Genomic DNA, 16,057 nt, shown 5'->3' with positions numbered 1-16,057 from the left:
ACTAGGAGCTGTATCTCATTCTGAAAATGCCATGGTTGGGAGAAGTTTGTATAATTGCTGAGCAGTTTTTTAATTACCATGACAGTGAGAGCAATCTCAGTTTGAGTGTTTTAAGTCTGCAATGACTGGTCGTGGAAGGTGGGGCCCACCACTGAAATGGAGGAGGGTGGCATTAGCAGATACACAGGCTGATATGCAAAACTGCACCAACCTTCAAGTGGCAGTCAGGTTTGCAGAACTGTGTACAAGGTTGTGCCAGCAGGACAATCAGCATACAACAATAGCAGCACAACCCATCCCGATACCAGATTTTTTGAAGGGAGTAGAAACCAAGTGAATGGGAGTGAAGAAAGCACCTGGATGTTACTTCCTGGGACACTACCATGAGGTATGCATGATTATAGACTGTATATAATTATAGACCATATATAATTATATAATTATATGCTAATCTTTGGCATTCTGAAGTGTTTTCTGATTCCTGGTGTATTCCTTGTCATTGTACCTATTCTCTCCATTCTTTCTGTGACCTGGTTTTCACTGAGAAGAAATTTGGTGTGTGATTTTCCCAGCCTTGCTGACCAAAGGTCCAGGATATGCATGCGTAACGAGGAGTACTCCTGGCTTGCAGTTTAGCTAGCCACAAACAGCACCTCTAGGCGGAGAATGTATATACTGTAAATGCAACTGGAAGCAGCAAAATGTGAGAATTAAAAGGCTGTGTAAAAAATGGGGTTCTCTGCTGGAATTTTTTGGGATGTATAGCTATGACCACGAAGTAAAATCTACTGCACTACTTCTTAATTTTACCTATTTATTTATTTATTTTTAATATAAACTAGGGCGGAACACATCAGAAGTCTGGATAAAAACAGTAGAAGGAAGCAATGCTCTCTTCCTCCTCGCTATATCAGGAAGCATAGCTAGATCAGCAATAGCAACTCAGGGAAAGCCCAAACAAAAATAATACCATAGCAATGAAATTAGTATGTGCTGCAGTTAATAATTTCAAAACTTATAATAGGGAAACAAACAGAAAACAGATTAATATTAGGAAAAAAACAAAACAAAACAAAACAAAACCTACCTTGATTTCACTGCCAATAAACAACATTGTGAAGAAGCAGTGTTAATCCAGATTAAAAATGCTTGTGTCTCCTAGAGTGTTTTTTTTTTTTTTGTAATCCAGCTTCCTCTAATTTGTGAAATGGGTAAAATGTTTTTTTTGGTTTTTTTTTTTGTTGTTTTTTTTTTTTTTCTGTTTACTAGTCTCCATGGCAGAAGTCCAAGGCAGAATTTGGAGCATAATGTTTGTCCCCATTTTCCTCAAAAGTTTACATCTAACAAGTGTAAGGGCTTTGCTTTTAAGAATTTTGCTGACTTCCTTCTTCCTGCTTTTCAGTTTTACATTGTTAAGTTTTTATTTGGGGGATCTTCACTGATAATTTTGGGTAAGATTAGATATACTTTATCTCATTTCTTAGATGGTGTAATTGAACAGTGACCGCAAAATAAAAGTCAAAAGAACTTGTGAGCCTGAAAGAAAAAGCTGGTAAGAAAAACAAAACAAAACGAAACACAAAACAAAACAAAACACAACCCAACATCTAAGTAGTTTCTGCTACTTGGATGTCTTTATTCCATCTCTCTAAAAAAACAAACCACAAAACAAAACAAAACAAAAAAAAAAAAACCACTAATATTTTACTGATTACTGGGCACATACGCTCATGCTACCCTAATTTAATTTGGAAGCAGATTTTGTTGACAGAAGAAACAAAATGAGATATGATGGGGGGAACATATGGAAAAGGAATGCATCAGGTCTGTGTACGCATCTTCATTAGACCCCTTCTCCAGATGGAAAGGATGATCTGCATTTGCTGGAGCTGTAGCCTTTGATAAGAGTGTTATGCACTATCGTATCATGTATCTCTAAGAAAGGTATCTGCCATTCTGCCCTAAACTTTATTATTATTATTATTTTTCCTGCAATGTTAGCTGCATTTTCAAATTTCTGTACCCATAATTCTGTCTGATGACATTTGTATGTCACACTGGGATGTGTGCGTCTGTTATGTGTCCTAGCAGACACAGGACTGCTGCAGGCTTCTTGTAAATGGTGGCATCTCCGTGTGGAAATGCCGTACTACTGAGTTACTGAATACCTTAGTGGGATGGCCTGATGACCGTCAGGATGAATCATATGATCAATCACTGGACAGAAGAGATTGATGAATGCAAATTGAATTGATGGGGAACATGGCTGCACATTTGCAGAGTACATCAGCTTGAGCCCCACAGGTGAGGAATAAAACCCGCTACTATTTCAGGAATGTCTTTATGAAGGAAATGAGTGTCATGCCACTAAACATAACTCCTAGTCATCTCTGAACATAAAACCATCATAGGTGACATCCCAAGCCATACCAAACCATTTACCATTCCTTTTATTTTTGAACAATAGCTTCACTTTTGTGGTAAAACGCTGAGGTTTGATGAGGTTCACCTCCTCAGGGAGGAGGAGGTCACGCAGCAGGATGATGGCTGGTCCCAGGCTGGTGTGATGGAGCTTTGGACTGGATGGGAAGTCAGGTCCTGCAGGGGCACCTAGACAGCCACGGAGGAAAGCAGGGCAGAGGAGAGGGAGACAAAAAAAAGGTCTTGTCATAACAGCATCAAGGAACAGCACAACACCAAGATATGGCCCCAGAAGCAGGCGAACAGCACAAGGGGCCTGGACTCGCCTACAGGCACACAGAAGATCTGATTAAATTAGACTTTCCATAAGCCCTGCTTATCTGGGATCAAATCTGACTTTCCAGAAGCCCTGCTTATCTGGAGTAGGTGTAGAGCTAACCGAACATCTCCTGTAGGCACTGATAATAAAGCCTCAGCCCAGGCACCCGCTGCCAGGGTGTGTCTGTGGTTTTGGGCCGCCAAGTGTCATAGCTATTCAGCCTCTCTGTGGAGGACCTCTCGTCCACCTTTAGGGCCCAGCTGGTGAGGGTTGTGAGGCATCGGAACAGGCTGCCCAGGGTAGTAATTGAGTCCCCATCCCTGTGGGTATTTAAAAGATGTGCAGATGGGGTGCTGAGGGATGTGGTTTAGTGGTAAACTTGGCAGTGCTAGGCTAGCATTTGGACTTGATGATCTGAGAGATCTTCTCCAGCCTAAGTGATTCTGTTTCTATGATCCTATGATTTTTGTGAGAGCGCATTTCAGAATCAAAGTTTTGATGAAAAACAGACAAGTCCAACAACAGGTTTGAGACTGTTGCCCTTCTTCATACAGTGTGAGATCATGAAAGATTTTAATGCCTCTAGCAGGTTAAGTAACATGTAATAGTGCTCAGCGGGGACAATGAAGCAGGGCAAACAATGAGTCAGACTTCAGAAATAACTTCTAAAAATGACGGTTGATTTTAATAGGTAGACTGCTTACAAATTATGCATTGAAAACTTATTTTTTTACGACACCTTTTTGGAAAATTCTAAGAAATCATGATTAAAGCGTCTGTTTTTGTCAAATTTCAATAAAGTACTAAAAATACACTGGAAAAGATTATGTAGGGAGCAAAACATAAACTAGTGCTAATATGTTGTGACAAAAATATAGTCAGCATAGACAGAGCTTGTAAAAAAATAGCATCATGGGACAAGCAAACAAGATTGTTTATATAACGAGAGACAATTCATTAGAAGATAAAGATTGCAAAGTGAAATTCCTTTCAGGGCATGGCTTTTCATGTTTGTTTTTTTCTAGGACTCTCATCATTAACCATGCTTGCCACCTCAAATGATCAAATGCAGCAGCTGTGCAGGTACAGGTTCACTGGTGGAGAACTAAGGAGGCTTTAGCACGGTCTTATCTTGTCCTCCTGATATGAGGTGATGCTGTGGTTGTAAATCTGTGCCACAGTCTGGTGGTGAGCATGCACTCATGCTGTATAGGTGGCTGCCCTCTGCTCACACAATTCTGATCAGAGATCTCCCTTGAGCTGTAAAGTGACACCACATTTAGGACAGTAAATCATGCCCCCATCTGGTTATGAGAAAACACTGAACTGACCATTTCCCCATTCCATTGCTACTACTTTTAATAAGACAGTAAGAAATCATACAGAAAAAGATTGGAATTAATGGAAGTTCAAGCTAAGAAATATAAATCCACTTCTAAGTGACCGAGGCTTGGATTAAATTTTGCATGTGATTAAGGTATTTCTTTGCTTCCTCAGGCAGCGTTTCTTGCATCTTTTTGTCACCACTACCAGGGACAGGATTATGGACTACAGTCTGAAAGCTGAGCTCAGAAATATAGCATGCTCCCATATTTCAGTGAGGGAACTGATATATTTTCTTCCATTTTCCCTCTTACTTTTTCATCAGTGAAGAGATGTAGGAATCTTCAAGCATGATTTGAGTCAGCCAAGTCTGACAGCAATTTAGGACCGTAATACAGGTGTACTGGAAAAAATTTAAAAAGCAGCTCTTTGCACTGACTGTATAGGGGGTCTAATATCAAGTAAGGTACTGTGAATATGATCTTAGAATATACTGCAGCAGCCGTTCATTTTGATGCTAAGATACCAGCTCTTTGAGAGGTCATTGGAAAAGTGAGGAGGGAAGATAAAAAAAATATTAATTCTATGGAATAAAGACCCTGATCAGTCCTTCAAGCAAAGAGGGGTTGACAAGGCACACAGGTTGAGCTTTTCCCGTTTTACTCTTCCCCTCAGTCTGAGATCTAACTGAGAAGCAGTGATTCCCTTGATTTCCATCAAAGAAAAGCAGCACCCTGCCCTGTGATTTCAGCTGGGATAGACTTAATCTTCTTCCCAGTAGCTGGTATGGAGCTGAGTTCAGGATTTCAGATGAGAGTGATGCTGATAGCACACCGATCTTTTAGTTGTCGCAGAGCACTGCTTACACAGAGCCAAGGAGGTTTCATCTGCCCACACCGCCCTGCCAGCCAGGAGGCTGCGGGTGCACCAGGAGCTGGGAGGGGACGCAGCCAGGACAGCTGGCCCAAACTGGCCAGAGCCATGTCCCATACCCTATGGGGTCGTGCTTAGCAATAACAGCTTGGGAGGAGTTGAGTTGTCTGGGGGAGCTGTTGCAGCTCTAGGTGTGGCTAGGCATCGGGCAGCAGGTGGTGATCAGTGGTGTTGTGCATCACTTGCTCTGTGTATTTTTTTATCTTTATTACTACTATTTTATTCCCTTTGATTTCTGTCTTACGACATTGTTTTTATCTCAACCCATGAGTTTTTCACTCTTTTTTTTTTTTTTTTTCCAATTCTCCCCCTCTGTGGGAGGCAGAAGAGTAAGTGAACATTTTTGTGGTGCTTAGCTGTGTGCTGGGTTGAACCACATCACATCTGAAGCAAGACATTTCCATTTGCATTTTAAAATATTTTGAAGATACTATGGACTGAGTGTGGGAAAGAGATCCCTTTAGGGTCTCCATGAGGTTGATCAGAGAAGATACTCCAGAAACCTTAAAAAAGAGGGTCAAGGATGTCAAGGGGAGGCAGGGGTTTGTACTTTATTAGGTATCTACTCAGGGCTTCTCTCTCAGGGGTTCTCAGACATCTGACAAGGCACCATCTCTTGCTTGCTTTCTCTGTCCTGTTCCTCCCTCCTGTGTGGTTTCTTTGATGTCTAAGAAGGATCTAAAAAGCTACTCAGCTACTCACAGTGCAGACTTAGTTTAACTCTGTCTAAAAGTCACAGGAATCAACCACAGTGACATAAATGGAGAAGGACAAGGAGATCACATTTTATCAGGCTTTCCTGAAGCTTAATTCTCTGCAGTAATAGTGCTGTTTTAAAAGGTTAGACACACTACGCAGACTAAGTCAAAGTTCAAAAGACTAGTCTGGAGAAAAACTGAATCAATCTAATCTGCTAAAATATAAGAACTGCAGCTCAGAGCAAACCAACACAAAGCAGAGGTAACTCTGTGGATATAAATGAATAAAGGTGTATGCTAATTTCTCCACTTTTGTTAAGGGACAAATGTCATAAAAGAAATACAATGATCAAGAAATGCAAAGGGGTGAACCTCATGTAAACTGTTTTTGACTCAAAGAGGTCAGTTAAATGAGAAAGAAAACAATATAAAAACCTTTTTCTATAATTACAGCTGTAGATTGTGAAACCTTGAGTTCAGCTCCTAAGAGGATCCTCCACAAATTTCAACATCTCTTTGCACATCTCAGTTAGAAAAGTAACATCTGATGACCCATTTTTAGAAAAAAGAGAACTGCTCCTTGATTTTTTTTTTTAAATGAAAACAGATTTGCTTGCTAGAAGTTTTCAATCTGATACATCCCTCTTCATGCAGGAAGAGGTGTTTTCAACCTTCTTCTAGTGGGTAACAAATCGGATAAGCGTTACTCTCGATGTACTGACCCACGCCATCACTTCCACGATGAGATATATGGTAAGTTATCTTTCCTTTTTTTTTACCTCCAACCTCTGCATTTAGTAGTTTTTTAGGTACTTTAATGACTGAGGTGAAAAAAAAAAAACTTTGAATCTTGACAGTGTACTCAACATTAAAAAATGCCCCAGGGAAACTAATAGGATATGTTAAATGGAATACCCTATTTTTAAAGGACAGAACTGCTAGAAGAAACAAATCTCTACAGGTTGATTGGGGTATGAAATGTAATGGAATATGGCTCTTTGATAAACAGATTACACATGAACATTTATTTTCTCTGAAGATGATATATCATGATGGAAATTTGGATTTTAGAACTCTGAATGCAAAGATAAAACATCTTATCTGAGTGAAGAGTACTTATTTCCCTTGCAGGATGTGCAGGAGTACTTATTTCCCTTACAGAAAATCTGATATATTTTAAATGCTCTGCCTCATGGAACCTGTTTACATGCAGCATAGCTTAGCATTTTACCTCCATTCACTGCACCTTTTCCATTGTCATCATTTTAAAGCATGGTGCAAATGAACTGAAACTCGTTTTAATAAAATTTTTGTCTCTTTAAAAAACAGAGCTCTGACCTGAAACTCAGTACGAAACAGTGACATAAAATTTTGCTCAGCTTGCCTATGGAAGCATTTATCTTGAAAACTGCATGACTAGCAGTTTCAACCAAAACAGCAGATTTTTTACAGGAGACTGCAATTTCTAGAAGTATTGCATGTATCTAAGCTCTATTCAAAATAATACAGACCTTTTTTTTGAAATGTTCTTTCTTCAGAGATCTTCCAGGATGATCTTTGTTTTTCTCCCACTGTTAGGAAACACAAGCCTGGTCAGATATTTCTAATTAGGTAAGCAAGCCCGGTCAATGAATCCAGTGAAGCATTCAAAACACTGAGACTATAGGATTAAGTACAAAACTACGTGGCAGTTCCCTTTTCCATTTTCCATATTAGCATCTGTAGCTTCCATTGTCCGTATAAACTGAATACTACACGCAATTCAGTGTAATAAATGCTTTTGCAGAGAGAGGTTTCTTAAGCAGAGGCTAGACTCAGTTAGCGGAAAGAACCACTCAGACGGGAGACCACAATTTAAGCATGCAAAAGGGGTTGAAAGGAAGAAGATATAAGAAACAGGAAAGATACGGTTCTCATTCCAAGAAGGCAGAGGAATGAAAGAGGAGGGAATGCACTGAGAAGGGAGTGAGCAGGAAGAAGGGGCTGCCATGAAAGGAACCGCTGCAGTAATATCGAGATAGCACTCTGCAATGATATTTGCATGAGCCCTACCAATCAATCACATACTTATAAAATCCCACTCTGGGTTTATGACTCAGTTGCTTTTCATAGCCACGTTTATGTATGGGCATCACGCAGGTGTACAAATGATCAAGATCCAGAGTTAACAGGCTGAGAAATAACCTTTCCTAGGCGCTGTTGAGTGCAGGACATGCTCCCAGCCCCCCTGATGTGGTTAGCGGCCTCCTGCCTGCTTTGCGGTTGCAACTGTTCTTCTGGGCTGTGGTTTCAAACCCTTCCACCATGGGAGAGGAGAACACACACTTGTACAACGCTTGGCTTCTGCCCAGCAGGACAATCTCCTCATTTTCAGCAACTGCTGATGCTCTTACCAGTTGCTGGTCAGACTAGCAAGGGAGGTCAGACTGGCCTTGGTCCTAGGACATGCTGGGGTTGGCACTGCTGTGCAGCCAGCCCCTCATCCCACAGTCCCTGTGCACAGTGGAAGGACAAACTGGAAATAGGGATACATAACTATAAGCAGTACCAGGGACTTATGCAGTCAGGGCATGCAACATAGATCAAGACGAAAGGAGTCTGAAGTATTTGTGCAGTGCTCAAGTCTTGGCATGTTTTTGAAATAAAGGAGTTACTGTTTTGGACCAAGAATTCCTTTACAAAGGTGCTCGGTTTTTATTTATCTATTTATTTATTAAAAAAGAAAAGTTTCTGAAAGTACTTGAAAAATCTAAACCCTTGGAGACTTTCAAATCTACTTATTTACTGTCAATACACCTGAGCCACAGCCACTTCCTTTACCAACAAAACCATGATCTCAGTATTGTAATGACAATGTAGTTAGTGCAGCTATGGAAAAAACCTGTTTCACAGAGGTCATCACAACTACCTGAAAAACAGTTTTTGAGGACTTTGACAATGCTTATTGCCTCCCCAAGAAATTTTATCTTGGCACCCAACTTGTTAAAACTTGCGCATTTTCTTTTATTCCTTGTTCTCCAGAAGCAAACCTCTTTCCAAACTCTACATGTCAAAGCAATACCTCAACAAGAGCATTCTCGATCTTGATACACTGGCAGCAGTTAACAGCCAGACTCAGGAAGAAAAGGAGGAAGGGATGGGGGAAGGTCTGCAAGTGCAATATGTCCTTTTGTTTGGAAGGTGCAGACTTTGCTCCGATAAGGCTTCCTCCTTGTTGGAGGGATTCATGTCTGCACCTTTCTGTAACAGAATTGCCATAGCAAGCTCAGGATAGACTCAGATCCTCATTTTTAAGGTCACAGGAATGTGGATCAAGACCCACCAACCAGCCCCTTCTCCAAGACCTTAGGTTTAGCTAAACTATGCATTTAGCTGAAAATTAAGGTGAGGCCATTAGCATTTTGAATGAACTGTTCTTACAGCAGAAAATACTCCTTTCACCCAAACAGTTATCTCTAGACTCAAGATGTTTCAGTGATTTCATGTAGTGTAAATCAGAATGGATGACTAAGAGCTACAGAAAAGCAGACCAGCAGCCTGCCTCAGCGCCACTCCAACCATGGGCTGAGCTCTTCAGCTCCATTTAGTCTTGCAGAACTCGAGTGCAGAGAGTTATATGAAGTGATGTTTTTGACAATGTGGTCTCTGCAAAAGACATCTGCAGGCTCACAGGGCAGACCTCTCCACTGGAAAAAAGTGCACAGCGAGGCTGCAAACAGGAAAGGAGCGATCATTGCTGTGTTACACAAGTGGTCAGAGATGACAGAGCAAGTAGGGACAGGCGCAGGACCTGAAGATTTCTGTTTCAGAAGCAGTCTGCTGCCTTGTCAAGAGAGCAGGCATCATTCTGCCATGAAAATGCACCGCCTGATGAAAGCAGTCATCATGATACTCCCCTCAGCCCTCAAAAAAAGAAAAGTGTAGGTACTTTCCCAAATGGCAAGTAACTCTATTTGAGTGGCTACCAAATGCATCAATTTCCCCACTTAGTGACTGGGAAGCACCGTAGGTCCCTCTTATACCTGCCTCCACAAAATCCTATTCCCAGCTCCTCACAGGACATGCAGAAATTCTTTTGTTTTCCACAGCCAAAATCAGCCTTTGCACTTCCTCAATTTCTGTCACCTCACTGGCAATAGTCACTAGCAAAGGAGGAAGGATGATATCAAACAACAGATACACATCAAGAACTGTTAGTGCACCCGCACAGTCACAGCCCTGTCTGCTGTCTGTGCTCTCTCAAAGACATGTAGCCACACTAAACTTTGGAGCTACTGAATCATAACTGTTAAGGATCAACTGAAACAAGGAATCAAAACTTCTTTATTCCCTGAGCACCATGGAGGTTTTTAAGTTGTTAGGAGGAGTGTTGCAGGAGATGCAGGTGTTAAATGCCATGCTGACAGCAACTGAAACCAGTTATGCCATTTGAGAAGGTGTTGCCTACCAGTTCTTTCTATTGTGATTTTCCCGGCAGGTCATCAACTGAGTGTGCTCAGCATAACCCGCACAACACAGGGCTCCGCAACATTTTTATTCCAGAGTTACTGAAGACCAGACCAGTTTCATGGCCCCGGCCTGACCAACACCCTGCAGACCAACACTGTGGACTTGCTGCTTCTCCAGCTGGGTATGTTTAGCTCCCCTTGCCAAGGGGCATTTCTATACCTCCACTGACCCCACTCCCAGAGGCCTCAAGGCTCGAAGCCATGAGTAACCTCAACAAGCAGTGGTCACTGAGGGTTTACTGGTGCCAGAGAGCCCTTGTGGGTGTACACCTACACCTCCCTGCTGCCTCCTCTTCCTTGGGTGAGGCTGCAGAAGGGGCAGGCAAAATGATGAGGTGGCCAGGCCCTGTCACTGTGTTTCATTGTATTGGGTTTACGTGGCAAGGGCTTGGAAGCAGGGGGGGCTGCAGGGCTGGCTTCTGTGAGCAGAGCCCAGCAGCTGCCCCATGTCAGATCAGAGCAGGCTGTCCCCCTGCAGCCCATGGGTCCCCCATGGAGCAGATCTCCACGCTGCAGCCCCCCCATGGGTGGAGGAGCCCCCGGTGGAGCAGGTGGATGTGGCCTGGAGGAGGCTGAGGCCCATGGAGAGCCCCCGCAGGAGCAGGCCCCGGGCTGGAGCTGCAGCCCGTGGAGATGAGACCACGCAGGAGCAGGGGTCTGGGGGGAGCTGCCACCCACCCGTGGGGGACCCGTGCTGGAGCAGTTTGCTCCTGGGGGATGGATGGACCCCGTGGGATGGAGCCGTGTGGGAGCAGTGCTTGACGAGCTGCTGTCTGTGGGAGGCCAATATAGGCTCAGTTTGGGAAGGATGGCATCCCTGGGAGGGACCCCATGGGGAGCAGGGGCAGAGGGACTGTGAGGGAGAGGCAGAGATGAAGCAACAGGGGCTGACCACAGCCCCCATTCCCCATTCCCCTGCACTACTCAGGGGGAGGAGGTGGAAGAGGGTGTATGGGGGGAAAGTGGGTTTTGTTTGCTTTTAGTTTCTCATTTTGCAAGCCCACTAGTGATAGGTAATAAATTATATTAATTTCCCTACACTGAGTCTGTTTTACCTGTGACAATAATTGCTGCTGATCTCCCTGTCCTTAACCCTTGAGCCCTTTCCGTTGTATTTTCCCCCCTTTAGCATTGAGGAGGGGGAGTGAGCGTGGTTGTGGTAGAGCTCAGCTGCCCAGCTGGGTAAAACCACTGCATTCATTTCCCTGACTACCAAGCCTGGAGGTTCCTGCAGTTAACCACCCTTCTCTTCCTTTCCAGACCAACACACACAATGGAAAACCATACCGTGGATTTCCCTGACCTGGCTGTAACAACAGAATTTGAGTATGGCGATTCAGCACCATGCACGGGGACTGAGGAAAAGCACTTTGCAGCTAAACTTCTGCCACCACTTTATTCTTTGGTGGTAATATTTGGCCTCACAGGCAACATGCTCGTTATCCTTATCCTGATAAAATACAAGAGATTGAAGAGTATGACTGACATCTACCTGCTCAATCTGGCAATTTCTGATTTGCTCTTTATATTTTCTCTTCCCTTTTGGGCCTACTATGCTGTTCATGACTGGATTTTTGGGGAAGCATTGTGCAGAATTCTCTCAGGTGTCTACCTCCTCGGCTTCTACAGCGGCATCTTTTTCATAATCCTGTTGACCATAGACAGGTATCTGGCCATAGTGCACGCAGTGTTTGCTTTGAAAGCGAGGACAGTTACCTACGGCATCCTCGCCAGCATTGTCACTTGGGCTGTTGCTATGCTTGCCTCTGTTCCTGGGATAGTGTTTCACAAAACGCAGAAGGAAAATTCACAGTATACATGCAGTGCTCATTACCCATCAGATCAGAGAAATGTATGGAAGCAATTCCTGACCTTAAAAATGAACATCCTGGGACTTGTTATTCCAATGTTGATTATGATCTGCAGCTACACACAAATTATAAAGACATTACTCCAATGTAGGAATGAGAAGAAACATAAAGCAGTCAGGCTGATTTTTATCATCATGATTGTCTACTTTTTCTTCTGGGCACCATATAACATTTGTATTCTCTTGCGTGACTTTCAAGGTTCATTTTCCATCTCTAGTTGTGAAGGCAGTGGGCAACTGCACAAAGCAACCCAAGTGACAGAAACCATTTCGATGATCCACTGTTGTATCAACCCTGTGATTTATGCCTTTGCTGGAGAAAAATTTAGAAAATATCTTCATAGCTTTTTCCGAAAGCAAATTGCATCCCACTTTTCTAAATACTGTCCAGTTTTCTATGTTGACCCATCTGAACGTGCTAGCTCCACCTACACGCAATCTACTGGAGAACAAGAAGTTTCTGCTGCATTGTAAGTTGTGCCTAGCAAAAAAAGTGGAATTGACTTTTGTGAAATCAATTCTTGTGATGAAAGCCTGGAGGAATCTGTTCTGGATATTAGCTCCAAAGCAGCTGCAAAAGATCATGGCACATATATCTATAAAAGCTTGTTTTTCCTCATACTAATGGGTATTGGTACATAAATGAAAAGGATGTATCAAATTAGCTATCTAGATATGGTAACATAGCATTCTGTAGCAAAAAAAAAGAAAGAAAAAAAAAGTGTTTTTTTTTGTTTGTTTTTGTGAATGTAATTGTATAATATTATACTACAGAGACCAAAAACATATAAAGCTGAGGGTTTAAATTAACAGGCTCATAAACCGATATTTGAAATGAACTAGAGGTTAGAAATTGGTATTGGTTCTTTGGAAACATCTCTTCACTGTACTTTACACAAGTCATCTCAGTCATTTAAACTCAGTCTCAATCCCATCTGGTTGTGAATCTTTGTAAATAATGCTAAATTACTGAGGTCTGTGATGAGGAATCTTTACTAGCAAAATGGGAAAATATTGTACATTTAGAAAAGACTCCAGTATTTTAGTGTGTATTTCTTTTGCATGTGGTTGAGTACTAACCCTTTGGGTTTTCCTCATATTATTCTAATAATAGTCTTTACTATTAAGTGTCACAAATAAGTGTCACTAAGTTAATTAAGACTGATATTTCAGGATGCTCTTTCAATCAACTGCTGTTTTATATGCTACTTGTATTAAAATGAGTACAATAGCCTGTCATTGATCAGCAAATCAATATGTTTGCAATATTTCAGAAATGAAGTATTACACATGGAGCTTTAACTAGGTTAACTAGGTTAGATCAAGTGCAGACAATTAGTTAATAGGGCTTTTTAGCTTCTTAGTGCAGTTATTTTGTTTGCCATTTTTCTGGCCTACATTAAGAAAAAAAAAGAAACTTTAAAATGTGGCGTTAATGCAGTTGTAAAGGCTGCAAAAACACAACAGCATTAGAGGTGTGAAAATGTTTTTTGAACAAGGTTGACCCAGATGTTTTTAAAGATAAGCATATGCTATAGATGCTTAAGGTGTCAAAACACATACACAAAAAAGTAAAAGGATTCACTGATCTACAGAGGCAAGGGCATAGAGCATCTCTCTAGTTTTAGAAACAGGTATCATTTAGGGGCTGTGATGATTTTTTTCTGTTGTTTGGGAGTTTTACAGAAAGCAACAGCTTCCATAATGCAAACAAAATTGGTAATACTGATGGCCAAATATGATTGTGTTTCCCCTTTAAGTTCAGATCTGGCAAAGCACTTGAACACATAGAAAATGTGCTATTGCTTTAATTCATAAATAATTTAATTAATAAAAGGCCAACTTGGTCTTTCTAGCATTTCTTACATTGCCCCTAATAGATTTGGTTTTGGACAACTCAGGAGGAAGGAAAATCAGAACGAATATTTTTATTGCTGTTCTTATCCAGTAGGGTAGTCTCTATTTTCCAGGTCCTTTTAAATATTTGCAAAGAAATGTTTCAAAGAGTCCCAAAGAAATTTTACATTGCCAAGTGCATGTGAAAGCAGGAAGTGAAATAGGGAAATCTTTGCTTATCAGACCACTTGATTTAAGTTATTCTGTTTTGCCATATTAAGCACCACTTTTGGACTGCATCCACAAGGGAAATAAAACAGAATCATACTACGCCTTTTAATTCAGACGTTTTTTCAACTGCATACTATTTTTTAAGATACTGCATCTATTTTTATAAGTGGTATAAATAGAAATCAGGTAGTTTCAACATCAAATGACAAATATTTGCATTTCTGTTTTAAAGAGACAGGAAACTACATGCAGTAACTTTTAGATAGGGTGGCCTCCCCCTTCCCCCCCCTCCGCCTTCTGTAATTCTTCTTATAAAAATGTTTTCATATTTTATTCAGCTTTTGACAAGAATTTTTATTTGGATCCTAAGACACTTTTTCTTTAAGGAGTTACTTGCTCTAGAAGGTTTGGGTGCTGAGCAAGGTATGTGTCTTGACCAGCCTCACAGGAACAAAGCACAGCTATCAAATGTGCAAGAGCACACTGAGAAGCTTTCCTGAGAGAGATGTCAGAAAGCAGCCCCAATCCTTTGCAGTTCTCTCCTACAGCACAGATCTTTTCAAGGGACAAGAAGCTTCCAAAGGACAGAACTGGAGCTTGGGGATTTGTGGCCTAGTAGATCAGCAGCTTATCAAGAGTTTCCGTGACTTCACTGCGAATGGACCATGATTCAGCAAATGAAACAAGCCAGGTTTCAGCTACTGTAGCAATCTGTGATTGATATTGAAGGTGATAATAGAAAAGACAGTACTTGGTAGCACTGCTGGTTCATTCAGTTAAGGACTCTGCCAACAGGCTGCAACAATATTTAGTTATGCAATCCATTAAAGTTGGTTAACTTTTGTGCGTTAGGCTTCTTGATCCATTCTCCCTCCCACCTCCCCTTTTATAGAATAGCCTGTAAGAATGAAAAAAGGAAGAGAAATTCCTCTTCAAAACAGGTTGCTGTAATGCTGAAAGAGCAGGCGGGTCAAATTCAGGGTTTTACAAGTGGGCAAAGCACCAGCATCATTGAGCAACGCAGGGCCATCGGGACAACTTCAATGTCCTTAACTGTTTGTCACTAGTAATCTATTAATAAACACGCTATTCTGTTTGGCATTACATCTGGTTTTATTATTAGACATGGGAGGAGCACTACTTCACAGACTGTCTCTCAACTCACTCTGATCCTAGAAGATTAGCGCTGTTTTTAAGATAAACAAGAATACAAAAGGGTTTTTTTTTTATTACGTTCAATGTCTACCCCTAGCGACCACATAGCTAACCTCGAGTAATTACAGATTGCACACACCAAGTCTCTTCGGACCTTAGGGCTACAGCGCCATCGTGGGGCCAGTTGTAATGTTCAATGCTGCCATTCAAACGGGTTTGCTCCTCTCCTTACAAAACATTAATTATTCTGAGAGGATCTTCTGTCAAAGTGACTGCCTCTGCTATGGGCAGCGTGCGAACAGCAGCAAGCCTTGGAGACCAGGAGCTCCTCTGATTCACTGGGTGTTGTCTGCCCTTAATGAGCCAGGCAGCTGCCATAGCGTGGTATGGGAGAGGCAAAGCTCGTTTTAGCTCCTGCACAAGTTTTGCAAGTGCTCATATCCGGATTCCAGCCAGCTGCTGGGGAAGGACTGCCTTTTGCCTTCCTATGCATAGCCTGGAAGCCTCAAAAATAAAACATCGCTCCTCTACTGTCTCCAGAAGGACAGCTAGGGTTGAAATTTAGCTAGAATCGGGATGATCGCACTCCCAAGCTTCCCCCAGGCCATGCCTGCTGTGATATATACCCCAGCAGAAGTTGGCAACACCACTACCCCAAGCCTATTCTAAGTGAACTCCCTTGATAAACTTAGGGGCTTGGGGGAGGAAGAGCATGTGCTAGTGGTGGGGAGCACCAGGGCTCGGGACCCTGCCTTCCTTGTCC

At 42.0% G+C, this 16,057-nt stretch overlaps 1 protein-coding gene and 1 long non-coding RNA gene across 2 annotated transcripts; both read left to right on the top strand.

Moving 5' to 3' along the window:
- The first annotated feature begins 190 nt into the window (after positions 1-190).
- LOC137852644 (uncharacterized) lies at positions 191-10,319 on the top strand. Its single transcript, XR_011093965.1, has 3 exons — positions 191-388; positions 6,349-6,447; positions 10,172-10,319. It is a non-coding gene; the product is annotated as an uncharacterized lncRNA (long non-coding RNA).
- Positions 10,320-11,474: 1,155 nt separating this feature from the next.
- LOC137852643 (C-C chemokine receptor type 5-like) lies at positions 11,475-15,355 on the top strand. The gene has a single exon (XM_068674578.1). The coding sequence runs from the start codon at positions 11,476-11,478 to the stop codon at positions 12,544-12,546; it is 1,071 nt and encodes a 356-aa protein (XP_068530679.1). The 5' UTR covers position 11,475; the 3' UTR covers positions 12,547-15,355.
- The last annotated feature ends 702 nt before the right edge of the window (positions 15,356-16,057 follow it).

The sequence above is a fragment of the Anas acuta genome, chromosome 2 (genome assembly GCF_963932015.1).
Source record: "Anas acuta chromosome 2, bAnaAcu1.1, whole genome shotgun sequence".
NCBI classification, from domain to species: domain Eukaryota; kingdom Metazoa; phylum Chordata; class Aves; order Anseriformes; family Anatidae; genus Anas; species Anas acuta.
Note: the sequence above shows the minus strand (reverse complement) of the source record. Positions and strands in the feature narration are given on the sequence as shown.